Source organism: Squalius cephalus, assembly GCF_949319135.1.
Source record: "Squalius cephalus genome assembly, chromosome: 1".
Lineage (NCBI taxonomy): Eukaryota > Metazoa > Chordata > Actinopteri > Cypriniformes > Leuciscidae > Squalius > Squalius cephalus.
This window is the reverse complement of record NC_137122.1, coordinates 6,920,417-6,938,631: the sequence shown is the minus strand read 5'-3', so window position 1 is coordinate 6,938,631 and position 18,215 is coordinate 6,920,417. Positions and strand designations below refer to the sequence as shown.

The following is an 18,215-nucleotide window of genomic DNA, read 5'->3' as shown; positions in this document are numbered from 1 at the left end:
ACACACACACACACACACTCTCACACACACACACACACAGTTGTTCTTAAAAGAACATTTACCACTCTACAGATAAGGTGTTGTCGGGAAAATTCGTTTCGCGTACCTACCCCGAAGTGACAAAATAAAAATGTATACGGAAACACCAGTACTTTGTTTAGGCTTGGCTTGTAGGGAATTGCAAACCTGCACACATATATTCAAGCGCACATAACTATAGAACCCATTCTTAATGCACATGTGAACGCCATCAGCGTTTCTCACAGGTTCGCGTTTAAAGTCTGTGTAGAGGGAATGGTGTCGTCTTGGCGGCCCCTAATTTAATAACAAATGATTGTTGCGACGGAAGCAAATCAATCAAAACTAACTTTAGCCGGAAAATAACTTTATTAAAGAATCGCTATAAAGCCAAAACAATCTCTGTTACCTTAAATTATACGTTTACCTCTGTAAAGCTGCTTTGAAACAATCTACATTGTTAAAAGTGCTATATAAATGAGGATGACTTGACTTGACTTAAAAGAACATCCCCAGACATGTTATTTTAATGAATATAGCCAGTGTGGTGTAGGGGTAATGGTTTTCCTGAATGTCTTGACTCAAATACTTTGACTCAGTTAACATGTAAGCTACTCTATTGATCAAACAACGATTTTGACACTCAGGGTGTCAACATACCATCATGGGTGAATTTCACACCCAACAATCAAAGGAAAATACAATCAGCAACAGTTTCCCCCATACAGACGTTCCCCCTGTAAAAACAATTGACACCCACTGACCATTCTCCTCTGACCTCTAGCATCAACAAGGCATTTTCGCCCACAGGACTGCCGCATACTGGATGTTTTTCCCTTTTCACACCGTTCTTTGTAAACCCTAGAAATGGTTGTGCGTGAAAATCCCAGTAACTGAGCAGATTGTGAAATACTCAGACCGGCCCATCTGGCACCAACAACCATGCCACGCTCAAAATTGCTTAAATCACCTTTCTTTCCCATTCTGACATTCAGTTTGGAGTTCAGGAGATTGTCTTGACCAGGACCACACCCCTAAATGCATTGAAGCCACTGCCATGTGATTGGTTGATTAGATAATTTCATTAATGAGAAATTGAACAGGTGTTCCTAATAATCCTTTAGGTGAGTATGTTTAAATGTTTGTTCTACAACACAATATTAATAAACTGCAGTCATTTGGTTCTTTAAAACATTTCTCTCCTGTTTTCAGCACTGAAACATGAACAGACTCAATAAAACATGTGCAGAGATTCAGACTGACGGCGGGTTTGAATACAGACTTCAGTCTAATATACTGAATCAAACCAATATTCCCGACTGTGATCAGAGCTGGTATTCAGAGGTGTGTGTGTGTGTGTGTGTGTGTATGTGTGTGTGTGTGTGTGTGTGTTTCTGTCCTCAAACTACATTATACACACACACGCACACACACACTCACACTTGATCCTCTTGTTTTTGGTGTGTTCAGGACGGGCGTCTGATAGCAGATCCATCAGATCCTGAAACACTGATGGATCCTGTTATTTCAGTCTCATCTGATCGTCTCGTCACGTCTCGCTGTGTGGAGGAGCTTCTTCATGAGATTCAGTGTCATTCTGATGCAGTAAATCAACTTTCTCTCTCAACATTCATCTGTTTTCATATAGAGTGGTGACAAGACAGGGGAACACAGACATGAATCATGACAGTTATGCTTATAATCATGCTCTTATACAAAAAGCCTAATCCGGCTTGTATGTCCAAATGCTTCCCTGAGTTCCCATCGGAGGTGTTAGAGCTGTCCGCTTTTCACCCTCCACCTTTCTCCTCCGTGGAGGATCAGAGGCTGAATGCTCTGTGTCCTGTCCGTGCCTTACAGACATATGTGGCCAGGACCGGCACTTTCCGGAAGAGCGACCAGCTCTTTATTTCATGGGCGCTCCCTCACTAGGGGAGTCCCATATCTAAGCAACGCTTCTCACATTGGCTTGTGGAAGCTATAGCTTTGGGAGCTTTGAATCAAAGGGAGTGCAGCCCCCAGGAGACATCAGAGCTCATTCCACGAGGGGCTCTTGGGCTTTGCTCAGGGGAGTGTCACTGCAGGACGTCTGCTCTGCTGCCAGCTGGGCCTCTCCCCAGATGTTTGTGCTTTACTACCGGCTGGATGTCACCAGAAGCTCGGTAGCACATTGTGTTTTGGGGGTGGGGCCTTCTTAGCCCTTCCCTGCGACCCTCCTTTTCCCTTTCCAATTACACATTGGAGTAAAGGAACAGGGCCGGCAGGCCATGCACATTCCTGTCACCAAGCATGCATTTAAATTCCTGCCTGTGTGTGTGTGTGTGTAAATATATATAAATCACAGATGAACACAACTTTTATGAATTTCTGAAGCCTAAATGCAGTCGCCAGAAGTAAACAGCTAAAGGTAGGCTATAAACGAAATACACCGTGGTCCCACGAGTTCAACGCCACCATAAAACCTCCACTAAGAGATAATTTAGTGCATGAGGAATGAACTGAGAGTACATGTAGCTCACTGACATGTTTAGCTGACGCCGATGCAGCCCACGGCGAACAGCGGCGACCCCTCCGCTCCCTCACAGACGGCAGCCACCCCTCCAGCACCCCGGCAACTCACTCCAGTGCACCGCCTCGAGCGTCCATGGCGACGGAAAATGCCCGCCATGCTCGATGGCACCGCGGATTCCCCACAGCGGCGAGGGCTATTTGACAGCGCGTTTCTCCTCCTTCCCGGGTTTTGGCACCAGTGTAACGAGGTTCGTTGTTATGGGAAGGAGGCGGGAACTGGCGAACATTTTAATTAATAAATAAATAACCAATACAAAACAAAAGTATAAGCCAGCAGCCCCTCGTGGACAACTACTGGCCACACAAAACAGGAACAAAACATCACATAAAACTCAGGCCTGTTCCCCTCTCCCTCTTCACTGTCGCCGCTCCTCCTTTATGCTTCCGCTCCTCCGTGAGAGATACGAGACCGGTGCGTCTTGCAGGAGTCGCTCATCAGTAATCACGCCACCGGCCTCGTGCTGCTCTCTCACCGCCCTCGGCCTCGTCCTGCTCACCACAGTATTTGTCAAAATCTGCAGACCTGACATTCTCAGGGGAGCCAAGCCCGCCTCCGCACATCCGTGAATTCGTAACATGTGCCTTGATGGGTGAAATGAAGAAACTTCCTGTGCGGGGGATAAATGTTGTGGTCGTGTCTAGGTGCAGGTCCACCATCTGATCTAGATACGGCCCAGGGGCCTCATTTATAAAACTGTGCGTAGGAACCTTACTAAAAGTGTATGTGCGCCCGAAAGCCCAAAATGGCGTACGCAAAAAAATATTCAGATTTATAAAACCGTTCGTACGCCAGAACCTGCGCAGAATTCACTTTATAAATCCCAGTCAGCGGAAGATTGTGTGCACATGCGTCTCCTCCCCGAAATAACCATATATGGAGCTTACAACGCCTAGTTTTACTATGCATATCCTCATCTGCATATCATTTGCATATGATTATTCATCCACGTGATAACGTTTAACGGTACAAGACACATTACATTAATAAAAATCAAGTAGTTGCCTATCCTTGCCTTGTTTTTGAATACATAAATCAAATAGTGTAAAATACATTTCAGAGAAAGTTTTTCTCAATCTTTTCCACTGGCCGAATTGTATTTTTAATTGATTTATATTTTTAATGGAAACAGATATAGGCCTTGGGCATTATTTGCACGAAACTATATAAATATAAAAATGTTGTAACTTCTCAGTAATGATTTCATGTTTAAGTGCTTAACTCCATTAATTTGAATGGCATATTTAATCTAAATGTTTATATCAGAAGTAAAACATAGTTTAAATCATTATTTTATTTATTTAAACTGTTATTTGCGTCAGTTTCACTAAACGGCTCAACGCGCTCGCTGGTGCGGACATTTAAGAAGGGATGGATATTTGCTTCAAGTGACAGGCTTGGTGAGTGAAATTATATTATCTTTCTGTATATGTTTAATTTTCTTTAGATTTTCTGTCTAAAAGTGACCAAAAAGACACTTAACTCCAGCTCACCATCGGTGTCGCCAATTCCCTTTGTCTCCAGAATGTGCGTACGCACGGCTCAAAGTTTGCTTAAAGGTGCGCACATTCTCCCGTCAAGTTTGTTTTTTATAGATCACAACCTTTGCGTGGGAACTGGCGTACGTACGTTTCCAGCCCCGTTTTGTGCGTACGCACGCTTTATAAATGAGACCCCAGATCCGGCTGACTACATCATGCGTTGTGAATGCCAGGTTAAAGAGATGTGTTTTTTAGACTAGATTTAAACTGACAGAGTGTGTCTGCTTCCCAGACAATTCTAGGAAGACTATTTCTAGTAACGTCACACCTGCACCACTCTATTTAAACACACAGAAATTATGATAATGTTATTTTGATTTAATTATGAATCATTAGATTTGCAGTTCATCAAAACATTAAAGCTATGGTCTACGATTTCAAAGATTGTTCATTATTAATAACCTCGTTTAGATGCTGGTTATGGTTCTACAGTACAGTCCTAACAATATGAAGAGAAAAAAGAATGAAAAAAATCCATTCACTCTATTGGGTGTACAGCTGCAGAGAAGTTGACCAATGTAAGCTGTCCGGCCGGACAGCTTACATTGGTCAACTGCTCTCATCCAATCCCCCGCTCCTCTTGACGCTCGCGTCTCCACCCCACCGCACCCCACCCCGCCCCCCTCCTGCGTCATGAAATTTCGCGGGCAAGCAGCTGACAGTCTATGGTAGCTAGCAAAGTAGCATCAGCTCAGCAATGGAGAAAAACAAACCAAAAAAAACGACGCTGACACGGCTGACTTTTTGTTGAGCAGGTAAGCATTTATTTATACTTTTATGGTGTGAGGTGTTACATAAATTGCTTTTTATCAGTCTGACAACATGCTTATGCTGCCGGTCGGCATTGGAATGTTAGCCGTTTAGCATCGCCTATCACGGGTCAAAGTGATTATATTTCTTGAAGTGCTTGAATATATTTCAGTATATATTCAGTTTCTGTTCGAGCCGATCGGAATTTGAACAAGATGCGCCAATGTTTACTACCGGTGATCACAGCTTGACTGAGTGACGTTATTTAGGTCGTTTCCCGGTGGGAGGGATCAGGTAGCATAGAAGGGAGGGGGGTGTGTGTGGAGGGGCGGGATGAGTTTTTTAAAACTTCCCAACTGTCTCAGGCTTTCTCGGCCGATTTTCAACATCGTAGACTACAGCTTTAAACAAACAATAATTCATCATATTTAATCCCTAATGAAACTCTATAAATGCTGCTTTAATGCTTCGTTTCTTTCATTTCAGTTCAGAATAGAGACCATGTTCAGAGGTGAGAGAGACTCTTGCGTAAAACATCAGTGTGTCCTGAATCAGACTAAACATGATGATTGTGAATGTGTTTTTCAGTGAGGAATGAAACTGCAGCGACTCCAAACTCAGGTGAGTTTCAGCTGATAAACGTGTGTCTAATTCACTAATAAAACACTGATTCAGATCTGATTCAGACTCAGTCCAGTGTGAATGTTTTCTGTCATATTCTCTGATATATGAGATCGTTGTGTGTTTTAAAGATGTGAATGAAGTGACTCCGTCTCTCCAGATCTCAGGTAAAACATCAAGAGCTTTAAACATCAACTTTAATATTGATTAATCATTATAGATCAGCTGATTTCATTGGTTCATTAATTGAGTGGATCAGCTGATTGTATTATTTTGTTGTTTGTGTATGGCTTGTATAGATCAGTTCTGGTGGATTTCTGCTCTTTTCATCATCATTCTGCTCTTGATGTGTTTCATACTGCGTAAAAAAATCTTCAGGTGAGTCCAGACTGATCTCAGTTCAGTCAGTAAATCTCAAGAGTTCATGTCATCATATTCAACTCCATCATGAGATTGCAGTATCTTAACTGTCTAAAAATTATATAATATTTAATAATCAGATTCAGTGTGTTGTCAGATGTTTTCAGAGATAAGGGCGGTTCATCTGTCAGACTGATGATGATACAGACAACAGGTGAGTGAATCCTGTAGCTCAACACTAGATGATGATCATGGGTTCAATTCCCAGTCTTTCTTTCTCTCAGTTTGAGATTCACTCCATTACATTTACATGATTGAATCAAATGTGCTTTTTGAATGCAGTATAAATGTAGTGTTAGTCACTCGGATAAAAGCATCTGCCAAATGATAAGTATAATGGACTGAATCTCATACTAAGAGAAAGAAAGATTGAAATAAATCACATCAACATTTAAGAGCTGAAACGGATGGTTAATGTTAACCTACAGTTGAGACTTTAAATTAAGTTTTATCTGGTGCATCTCTAGGTCACAGATGAAGGTCAGATGTAATGATCCTCATTCAGTGCAGTTAAAGGCTTCAGAGACAGAGGTCTGCATCAACATCATGGGCCAGCCAACCAGCCCGCCCCTCAAGACAGCCAACCAGCTGCCTCTCAACCTGCCCGCCCCTCAAGACAGCCAACCTGCATGCCCTCATGATGGCCAACCTGCCCACGCCTCAATACAGCCAACCTGCCTGCCCTCATGATGGCCAACCTGCCCACCCCTCAAGACAACCAACATGCCCGCCCCTCAAGACAGTCAACCTGCCTGCCCTCATGATGGCCAACCTGGCCACCCCTCAATACAGCCAACCAGCCATCCCTCAACCTGCCCACCCCTCAAGACAGACAACCTGCCCGCCCCTCAAGACAACCAACATGCCCGCCCTCAAGACAGCCAACCTGCCTGCCCCTCAACCTGCCCGCCCCTCAAGACAACCAACCAGCCGTCCCTCAACATGCCTGCCCCTCAAGACAACCAACATGCCCGCCCCTCAAGACAGCCAACCTGTCCGCCCCTCAACCTGCCCGCCCCTCAAGACAACCAACCAGCCGTCCCTCAACATGCCTGCCCCTCAAGACAGCCAACCTGCCTGCCCTCATGATGGCCAACAAGCCGCCCCTCAATACAGCCAACCAGCCGCCCCTCAACCTGCCCGCCCCTCAAGACAGCCAAACTGCCTGCCCTCATGAAGGCCAACCAGTCGCCCCTCAATACAGCCAACCAGCCGCCCCTCAACCTGCCCGCCCCTCAAGACAGCCAAACTGCCTGCCCTCATGAAGGCCAACCAGTCGCCCCTCAATACAGCCAACCAGCCGCCCCTCAACCTGCCCGCCCCTCAAGACAGCCAAACTGCCTGCCCTCATGAAGGTCAACCAGTCGCCCCTCAATACAGCCAACCAGCCGCCCCTCAACCTGCCCGCCCCTCAAGACAACCAACATGCCCGCCCCTCAAGACAGCCAACCTGCCTGCCCTCATGATGGCCAACCAGCCCGCCCCTCAATACAGCCAACCAGCCCGCCCCTCAATACAGCCAACCAGCCGTCCCTCAACCTGACCGCCCCTCAAGAAAGCCAACTAGCCGTCCCTCAACCTGCCCGCCCCTCAAGACAGCCAATCAGCCCACCCCTCAATACAGCCAACCAGCCATCCCGCAATACAGCCAACCAGCCGCCACGCAATACAGCCAACCAGCCGTCCCTCAATGCAGCCAACCAGCCGTCCCTCAATACAGCCAACCAGCCGTCCCTCAATACAGCCAACCAGCCGTCCCTCAATGCAGCCAACCAGCCGTCCCTCAATACAGCCAACCAGCCGTCCCGCAATACAGCCAACCAGCCGTCCCTCAATGCAGCCAACCAGCCGTCCCTCAATACAGCCAACCAGCCGTCCCTCAATACAGCCAACCAGCCGTCCCTCAATGCAGCCAACCAGCCGTCCCTCAATACAGCCAACCAGCCGTCCCTCAATGCAGCCAACCAGCCGTCCCTCAATACAGCCAACCAGCCGCCCCTCAACCTGCCCGCCCCTCAAGACAACCAACATGCCCGCCCCTCAAGACAGCCAACCTGCCTGCCCTCATGATGGCCAACCAGCCCGCCCCTCAATACAGCCAACCAGCCCGCCCCTCAATACAGCCAACCAGCCGTCCCTCAACCTGACCGCCCCTCAAGAAAGCCAACTAGCCGTCCCTCAACCTGCCCGCCCCTCAAGACAGCCAATCAGCCCACCCCTCAATACAGCCAACTAGCCATCCCGCAATACAGCCAACCAGCCGCCACGCAATACAGCCAACCAGCCGTCCCTCAATGCAGCCAACCAGCCGTCCCTCAATACAGCCAACCAGCCGTCCCTCAATACAGCCAACCAGCCGTCCCTCAATACAGCCAACCAGCCGTCCCTCAATGCAGCCAACCAGCCGTCCCTCAATACAGCCAACCAGCCGTCCCTCAATGCAGCCAACCAGCCGTCCCTCAATACAGCCAACCAGCCGTCCCTCAATACAGCCAACCAGCCATCCCTCAATACAGCCAACCAGCCGTCCCTCAATGCAGCCAACCAGCCGTCCCTCAATACAGCCAACCAGCCGTCCCTCAATGCAGCCAACCAGCCGTCCCTCAATGCAGCCAACCAGCCGTCCCTCAATGCAGCCAACCAGCCGTCCCTCAATGCAGCCAACCAGCCGTCCCTCAATACAGCCAACCAGCCATCCCTCAATACAGCCAACCAGCCGTCCCTCAATGCAGCCAACCAGCCGTCCCTCAATACAGCCAACCAGCCGTCCCTCAATACAGCCAACCAGCCATCCCTCAATACAGCCAACCAGCCGTCCCTCAATGCAGCCAACCAGCCGTCCCTCAATACAGCCAACCAGCCGTCCCTCAATGCAGCCAACCAGCCGTCCCTCAATGCAGCCAACCTGCCTGCCCCTCAATGCAGCCAACCTGCCGTCCCTCAATACAGCCAACCAGCCGTCCCTCAATGCAGCCAACCAGCCGTCCCTCAATGCAGCCAACCAGCCGTCCCTCAATGCAGCCAACCAGCCGTCCCTCAATACAGCCAACCAGCCGTCCCTCAATACAGCCAACCAGCCGTCCCTCAATGCAGCCAACCAGCCGTCCCTCAATGCAGCCAACCAGCCGTCCCTCAATACAGCCAACCAGCCGTCCCTCAATGCAGCCAACCTGCCTGCCCCTCAATGCAGCCAACCAGCCGTCCCTCAATGCAGCCAACCAGCCGTCCCTCAATACAGCCAGCCAGTCCGCTCCAGTAGTGACTGGTTGAGCGGCAGTTGCCCCTAACGTTGAAGTTGCGCCAGCTACAACTTATGTCAGCTAGCCACAACTAATAAGAATAATAAGGGTGATTTACAGGTTCTCTACTAGACCAATGGTTTTATGTGGGCTCAATAACCAAGGAAACACTCAAGTACCCAAAATTTGTTAGATACAAATGTAAAAATTTTATTTATGTACCATCATAGTATTAAAACTCATGGGGGACAGCAGGTTGATGGAATCATGACAGGTAGAATTCAACTGACCATGTATTTGTAATTAATGATAAATCAGCAATAAGTTTGCTTAGAGAAGTATAAGACATCAAAAAACAGGATAATATATTCAGCACAGGGTTTCAAAGGTTGCTAAATACATACAGTAAATCAGTTAATGTGATCACCTAGAATGCATAATTTCATTGCAAACCTCAAAGCCATATAAATATCCATTAATAAATCACTGAAATACCACAAGAATAAATACACACCAAATATCAATCAGGTCATACCATCAATACCACTCACGATAAATACATTGCTGTCATCAATATACAGTATAAGAGGCATATGGGAAATAACAATAACCTGCTCTCCTACCCCCTTACTTTACACACAGATAGTGCCGGGGGACCAGTAGTAGTTGCACACATAAAATAGGGTCTCCTTGGCGAACAAAGCAATACCAACGTATATGTCAACCATGCAACAGTAATAATAAGAGTGTAAGTGCTGGCTTTCTTACACCTCTACCAGACGTGGGTAACAGCGTTCAGGGAAATCTACAGCCACCGCTAAACTTAATAGGGGAAAAACCCAACAAAATTTCCCTCTCATTCTATTCGCACACGTCATACAACAATCTCCAGCCCACAAACAGGCACGGCAGCCTCGGCAAGGATCTCAGCATCCCTGTAGAATAGAATAGTGATTCCTGTGAAATAAATGACCAGTTAAAGACAAGAACAAGAAAAAATGTAAAATATCCAAATACTCTGTATATGTATGTATAGTGAAGAATGTTAGGGCACCATGGATTTTTACGAGTTGAAAAACATGTTTGAGAGAGATGTGGCAAAGGATAACAGCAACACAACTGGGAACAAGGAGGTTTGGGACGTCTATTGCAAATTAAGAAATCAAGAAACTCAAATGTAAAGAATGTAAAAAATAATGTTTTACAAACTTAAAATAAATGAATGTTAATATGACTGTAAAAAATGTGGAGAACACTCAATGAAATAATGGATAGGAAACCAAGTCAAATTCCTTCTTTTACTTATACAGGTGACTCATTTTTTAACTATTTTTAAACCATATGAAATTGGAATTTATTTCAATGATTTTTTTCATAAATAAATTTGATAAATGAAGAGAAGAAATGTTTTTTGGCAGAATCAGTTTGCCACATCTTTAATATCAGTATTTAAAAAGAATTTTCCTTTAGCTTGGAAAGATTCAAAGGTGATTCATCTTCAGAAAAATGCAGCATGGCTTAATATTAATAATAATCGACCAATAAGTTTGCTACCAGTTCTTAGCAAAGTATTGAAAATGATAGTTATAGCCATTTTAATGATTTTTTTCCCCTGTTATAGCGCCACCAAGTGGCCAATCGTTGCTATTTTTTCACGTGACCTCAGATTGAGCTCATGAACGTGTCCCGGGTGTAGCGAAAATATCTCTTTCCGTTCACAAGTCATAGCCGTTTTAGTAAAAGTGTCCCTGGTCACATCGAATATTTTTGTTCCTCTTAGTGACCGTGAATTGAAATTTAGAATTTTTGTATGATTATTGATAGTCACTCTCCAGAGAATATTTCTGCAGTGGTTTGGTTCCAATCAGGCCAAAACCCTAGGACTAGTTCACAAAAGTAGGTTTTTGGAAAACACACAATAGGCTACACACATTTTTTTCCCGGGTGACGAGCAAATCCGTGGCATGCAGTTTGTCCCCCTTGAGCCAAGGATTCCAGCGATACAAGACACATGAGCCTAACGGTTCTGCTCTTCATCTTTCATCACTCACTCGCTTCAGGTATCAGTTGTGTTTCATATGTATGTGGACTGATGTTTGATACGAAAAAGATTTTTACAAAAAGTCTGCGTGAAAAATATTTACACGAAAAAACAACATGGAGTGAATAAGCGCGTCTTTACTTCTCTGATGCTCGATATGAAATGATCACAAAATCCTGACTTTATTAGTGTGTCAATGTCAGTTCTGAAGCTCATTGCGCATGCGCAGAGTTTGATCTGTGTGAAGGAAACACCCCATGTGAATAGGGTAAAAAAAAAAACCTTGGAGGAAAATACATGTACAATGTTTAGGGGAGAGCGGGGCACAATCTAACGCTTTTGGACTTTCTCAGTTTGTGTAAATCTATAGGGTTCAGAGTATTTTTCCCCACATTAATTTCCCACGTCTAGTACAATTATGTGATTTTGTTTTATTAATACAGTGAACATTTTAATCTTGATATACCCCGAAAGAATGGTAGTGAAATGTGACAACATTCTCCATAGGTGGAGTACATTATAACATGACCATATGACGGATTTAAAAAGAAATATACAAGACTAAAATATTTTCTCTATAAAATACAATTATTAACTTTTTCATATAAAATAATAGCATTTTTTTAATAATTAAAAATAAACTTTTTTTTTTTTTAGTTTGACATCGAACACACCGGAAAACACAGCTATACAGGATAGTTCAAAACATAGGCTAATAATAATAATTTCCGAGAGCGCGCTCGATAGTGCGCGAGAGAGCCCGAGTGTGTCCGAGAGCGCGTTCGAGAGAGCGCGAGAGAGACCGAGTGTGTCCGAGAGCGCGTTCGAGAGAGTGACACTGTGGTTCTATTTAGGGACGAGTAACACTGGAGATTGGTTTATTGAATAATAAGTTATAATATAAATATGAAATGGTGTGATTTCAGAGAGGTTTGACACGTAGGCCTAATTGGGCGAGAAAGCATTATATTAACCGAGAAGTTTTTGTTTACTGACTAAAAGAAAGTAGGCTACATCCTGCTAATTCAGTGGTAATCATTTATCTGTTGTTTTTATTTTGTTGTCCATTTATCGAACTTACATGCCTCTTATATAGTAATTATATAATTTACTAATGCTCGGACACACTCGGTCTCTCTCGCGCGCAGACAGACACAGACGGTCTCTCTCGCGCATGTCGCTAGCGCAGACCATAGACACACTCGGTCTCTCTGACGCACTGTCGAGCGCGCTCTCGGACACACTCGGCCTCTCTCGCGCAGTGTCGCTTCGCTTTAGTCCAGTCCGGCGCCACATAATTGTTGGCAGGGCGACGCACACTGAGACGAGCTGCTCTCGCTGTGAGAACATGCCACTCTCCGCTCTTTGATCGCGTTCTCCTCAGAGCGCGACTCCGCCCCTCACGAGCCTCGGATGAGGAAACGGTGGAGTCGAGGGTTGAGCAGTAGGACGACAGTGAGCTCACCCCGGCTCAGACCTTGCGTGCCTCACTTTCTCCACAGAGAGAGATGTCGCCTGTGCTGTTCACCCGCCCAGACCAGATGCGAGCGGCCTCGTCTTTTTTATACTTTATTTACTTATTTATACTTTTTTTTTTTTTTGTGCAATAAAACATAATCATTTGATACTATAAGATAAAGCAAACTAGTATTTTTTTCTACTGTATCTATTTGACTACATTTGTTGCCCAATTAAAAACATTTTAGACTAGACCATTGGTCTATTATGAATATTTAGTTTTGAATAATTTGACTAATTTGTAACTCAAATAGAAGTTTGTATTTGCATTTTTTTATTATTAATGTTTTCCCATAGATTTTGCAGTAATGTCAACACTTACTTTCACTTTCATTATTTCATCAGTGACAATAGCGCCCTCTTGTGCCCTACATATTCAAATAATGTCATTTCTGCATGTCATTGTTAAAAATGTATATGAGTTTCTTCTGAAATGTGATGCTTCCTGAGAGGAAAAGATTGAAATTAAGGTTATTTGTTGAAAACTTCATATTTTAAGGGGTAATTTCCACTGGTTTAAAAGCACATCACTACACATTTTCCACGTATGTTTAAATTGTTTGTTCTACAACACAATATTAATAAACTGCAGTCGTGTGTGTGTGTGCGCGCGTTTCTGTCCTCAAACTACACCATTATACATACTCACTCACTCACTCACACACAAACACACTTGATCCTCTGTGTTTGGTGTGTTCTGGACGGGTGTCTAAAAGCAGATCCATCAGATCCTGAAACACTGACCCAGACAGCATGGTAATATTAATTCAATGTTGAGTTTTGATCCAAACCATCATTTTTGTTGACATCAAAATTTCAATGTTTAAAGTGTGTTGGATCAGCATTGAAATGTTGATGAAAGGGAACAGCACACATGGGTGAAGACAGTGACATTTAACTAACAGTGAGTCTTAGTTTATGAGCACAAGATCTTGCAGGCATGTATCTGTGCAAAACACTACTGGGTGTTTCCCAATCAGTGGGGCGTTTCAGTTCATTATGAGCACTTTCAATGGTGTTACCTCATTTGCTCTAATACACTGGGGGTTTGTTTTAGGGGAGGGCCCTCATGATTTTAGCAAGTCTTTTGAAAAATGGTTGAAAAACACCAATTGTAGTTTGAAAATTGGCACTAATTGGTATACGCCCATTTTGGTTTTGCATGCGCACTTCTCAGTAGTGTAACGCTTCCTCATTAGAGAGAAAACATAGGTGCATCCTATACAGAAGTCTGGTTTGTTGAAGCACCTGACACACTTACATGACTTCTCTAGCACAGTTTCAAACAATGGTGCATCTACCTTATTTCTCTCTTCCTTTGTTTTGTGTGCTTATTTGCGTATGATTTGTATTGTTAGTCACGGTAATTAGATACATTAAAAAGTTATTAACTGTTTGAATAAAGCATCTATTTTTCTACATTCTTAAAAAATGCACATTGCTTTAGTAAAGTTTATTAGTAATTTCCTGAATAAAGTTCTAACGTCATTTAACATAGCCCATGTCTTGCATCCATCAGTGCTTGCATGCAGAGCACATTGCTCCTTTAGTAGGAATGAAGGCTGACAAAGATGGACAATAAAAAAAGAGAGAAGCACCCTCCTGATAATGCTGACATTGATTATACACCGAGTTGTTGTCGACAGCATAATCACCTGACCTGGGACATATCACTGCTTAATCAGGTAATCATTCATATTCCTGAATCTGTATTCAGTTTGAGAAATGTAACTGATTTCCATTCAGTTTAGCTTGTTTCCACTGAAACACAATAACAAAAACATCTTGTGTTTATTAAGAAAGTGACTGACATGGCTATTTTGTGATATTTTAAAGAGATTAAAGGAGAACTCCGGTCAATTTTAACATTGAGCTAATTTTTTTTGTACATTTGGAGTGCTGTCAGTACAGAGAACAACGACAAAAATCGGTGTTGCCTACACCGAGTTATTCTATTTTTAAAATTTGCACCCTGTTGACTTCAATGGGGCAAGTACTAAACCTGCTTTTAGGCTCTTAACATCCTTGATGTGTCATTACAAGTGCACAGCCAATGTGAGTGATTCCTTCAGAGTGAACACGAGTGAGTCTGACTGCAGTAGATGTGAAAGATATGTATAAAAATGATGTTATTTCAGCCAGCGCAAATACCTGTTTACATCCTGTTTTTCGGTAGAAGTCCAAAGTAGTCGATTGCCGAGTTCACGCGCATTGGTTTAGTTACCTATGATCACGCGCGTGAACTCGGCAATCGACTACTTTGGACTTCTACTGAAAAACAGGATGTAAACAGGTATTTGCGCTGGCTGAAATAACATCATTTTTATACATATCTTTCACATCTACTGCAGTCAGATTGACCCGCGTTCACTCAGAAGGAATCACTCACATTTTCTGTGCACTTGTAATGACACATCAAGGATGTTAAGAGCCTAAAAGCAGGTTTAAAACTTGCCCCATTGAAGTCAACAGGGTGCAAATTTTAAAAAGAGGATAACACGGTGTAGGCAACACCGATTTTTGTCGTTGTTCTCTGTATTGACAGCACTCCAAATGTACAAAAAAATGAGCTCAATGTTAAAATTGACCGGAGTTCTCCTTTAAGGTCTACCTAAGGTGAATCTGCAGCTTCAAAGGGATAGTTCAGCCCGAAATGAAAATTCTGTCATCATTTATTCACCCTCAAGTTGTTCCAAACCTGTATGGATTTCTTTCTTCTGCTGCACACAAAATATGATAGAGTGAAGAATGTTGGTAACCAGACCAGGCCACCGTCAACTTTCTGGTTACCAACATTCTTTCAAAGTAAACAAAGTAAAAAAGCCATAAAACGCACCCTGGACAGAAGATCGCTAAGAAAGAGCACAGGACATTGTCTTGTCCAAACTTTTCGCTTTCCTTATCTCTGCATCCCTCTCTCCCCCTGAGTTACCCCCTGATGTATCTTGTGAATCTATTGTTTTTCCTTTTCAGGTTTGATATCATTTTAAGTGTCTCAGTGCGATTGTTAAAATAGTCTTAATTTCATTGCAGTCATTGGTTTAATGAGAAAGATTGAGAACTTCTCCTCTTTGGGTGATGTCTCTTCAAAATATCTCCCCTCTCCCCCGAAACCAGGTGTTACCCCCTGGGGTACATGAATTGACCCAAAACAACTCTAAAATTATTGGTATAACCCTTTGTTCTGGTCTGGGAATGTAAGGGTAGGTGACAGAGCAGTCTTTGGGAACCTGTAACCAGGAAACCCCCCACTCAGTGCTATGTCAGTGTTTTCTCAAGATTCGGAGATCGACTATTTTTGACTGACAAAATGCCAGCGACCAGAAACAACAAAAGCTTCAGTGAGTTCTTCAAAATCTTTCTTTTTAGCAAACTCTGTGTACACAAGCAATGTTCTCAGTGCTGGAGTTTATGTGTAGAGCCCCTGGTGACACTTCCAGCACAGTTTCATGTTGTGTCGAGCCTTCTTAGTGTTTTAAAAATAGCGGTTTTGATGCTATGATAGTCGTACCCCAAGCACTCCCATTCACAAGGCAATTTGACCGAAAATTAAAATACGGTCAATCTTAAAAGTGACGTTTCCATCCTAATTATGCTTTTAAACGAAAGTTTGCCTGGGGTAGATTCACAAAAAGACCATTACATAGGTTGCATTTTGGCGACAGTTATCCTTTAAAGGAAAATGAAAGAATTGTTGTTGTTGTTGTTGTTTATGTCTATCCACAAAACAACAGAATAGAAGATTTAAAAGAAAAATGCCGTACTCCTTACAAATTCCTGTAACACTTATTATTTTCTCTAAATTGTTTGATTACTGCACAAATCACACACCCTTTTTCACATTTATTTGCCTGAACCCACCTATACATACACAGCTCACCATCTGATTGAAGGATTTCACAAAAGAAAACTGCAAAAACTGTGATGACTTGATTTATTCATGTACAAGTCCAAAGTATTCAGAAAGTTCTGTGAACATATTATATTAGTTATACAGTGGGAATGAAAGTGCTGAAGAGAAAACCATACAAGCATAACAAAATAATTATTTTTTAAAAAGAAAACAAGTCTCAACAATTATAAAATCTAAAATGGACCATAGTTTTTATATTCTTTAAGTAGTTTTATTGCATTACATGACTGAACATGACACTTCTGAACCCAGAAGAGATATACTGGGTTCTGGACCAAATTTGAATCCAGTTCCCAGGAATTTGACCTCCACCCCATCAGCACCAACAGATGCACCCGTGTCAACTCCAAGTCCCAGTTTCACACCAACTGGACCGACTTTAGCTGATGCACTGCCGACTTCAGCTCGAGCTATTGCTCCGGCTCCAACCACATTGGCGTCAGCCCTAGCTGTGGCGTTGGGGCCTTTGGCTTCTGCCTCAAATACACTGAATGCAGCTTGAGCTCGTCCAACTCCTGCTTCTGCAAAAGCTCCAGCCTTGGGGACTCTCCTTCCAGGTTTGTCTTCAAAAGCATACGCATATGTTCCAGTTCCAGCATAGGTGCCCTCTGCACTGGCACCTGCTGGTCTGTCATATGTGTCAATTATGTCGAATGGATTTACAGTGGCACCTGAAAATTAAAAAAAAACAGCATAAATGCAGTGCATATAGACATACAAATGCAGTGCATATAGACATTGTACATTAATTTACCTATAGCTGCCAGAACATCATTAAGATAAAAACATTTTTACTGAACCTTGCAAGCTGTTAGTTCTGTATTTGGTGCGATTAAGTCTTGATCTAGGGTTTGTATTGCAATTCTCAAAACTCTAAACAGAGCTGCTCTAATTGTTCAAAAGGCTTTTAAAAATGATATTCTGCATCTTCATAATCTGTTGAATCTGCTCGTGTTTCTTGTTTCATTAAGTTGTGAAAAGTGATATTCTCTGTCCAACTGGTGGGAGTGTGTAGTGGTCACGATACAGAGAGACAGTAAATATGAAACTGATGTTTTATATGAGTATGCAAATGGAGAATCAGATCAGGATGATGAGCTTAGCTGGTTAATAATACAGATGTCTGTTTGCAGATGGCGGCACTGAATACGGTAGACTGATGACTGGAGACAGAAGACGGATGTTCAGTTAAGTGATCTTCAGGTGAGTAGAGGAGTCTGTACGTCAGGTAAGGACGAGAACAGACAATGAAGTGAAGGGGAAGTGTCTCTTTATAGTGTGTGTAGATGATGATGATGTGCATGTGCGGTGAATCTGGACTCTGGGGAGAGTGAACGAGTGTGCGGAGTGTGCAGATCTGGTGACTCCGTGACAGTAGTGGATGTAGTGAATCATATTATGAAATAAATGTTTTTACCCAATGCACCCTATAGAAAATCTTATGAGTGAAACATTTTTTTAAGTATATTCCCATTCATATCATATTTATGATTTTTTTTTTCAAATTATTTTTTCAAACAAATTTTAGCACACCAGGGTGACTAGGAACATGAAATTGTCCAGCTATGACTTCATGTTTGCATAT

General features: G+C 43.2%; 1 protein-coding gene across 1 annotated transcript; it reads left to right on the top strand.

Moving 5' to 3' along the window:
- Window positions 1–1,070: 1,070 nt before the first annotated feature.
- On the top strand, window positions 1,071–6,609 carry LOC307166687 (uncharacterized protein; the record flags this gene model as incomplete). The annotated part of the gene is made up of 8 exons (XM_079885196.1): window positions 1,071–1,142; window positions 1,231–1,362; window positions 1,489–1,623; window positions 5,365–5,389; window positions 5,467–5,499; window positions 5,631–5,666; window positions 5,799–5,877; window positions 6,387–6,609. Exons 2-8 carry the CDS (start codon window positions 1,240–1,242, stop codon window positions 6,607–6,609), a joined length of 654 nt encoding a protein of 217 aa, XP_079741322.1. The 5' UTR covers window positions 1,071–1,142; window positions 1,231–1,239.
- Between the last annotated feature and the right edge of the window lie 11,606 nt (window positions 6,610–18,215).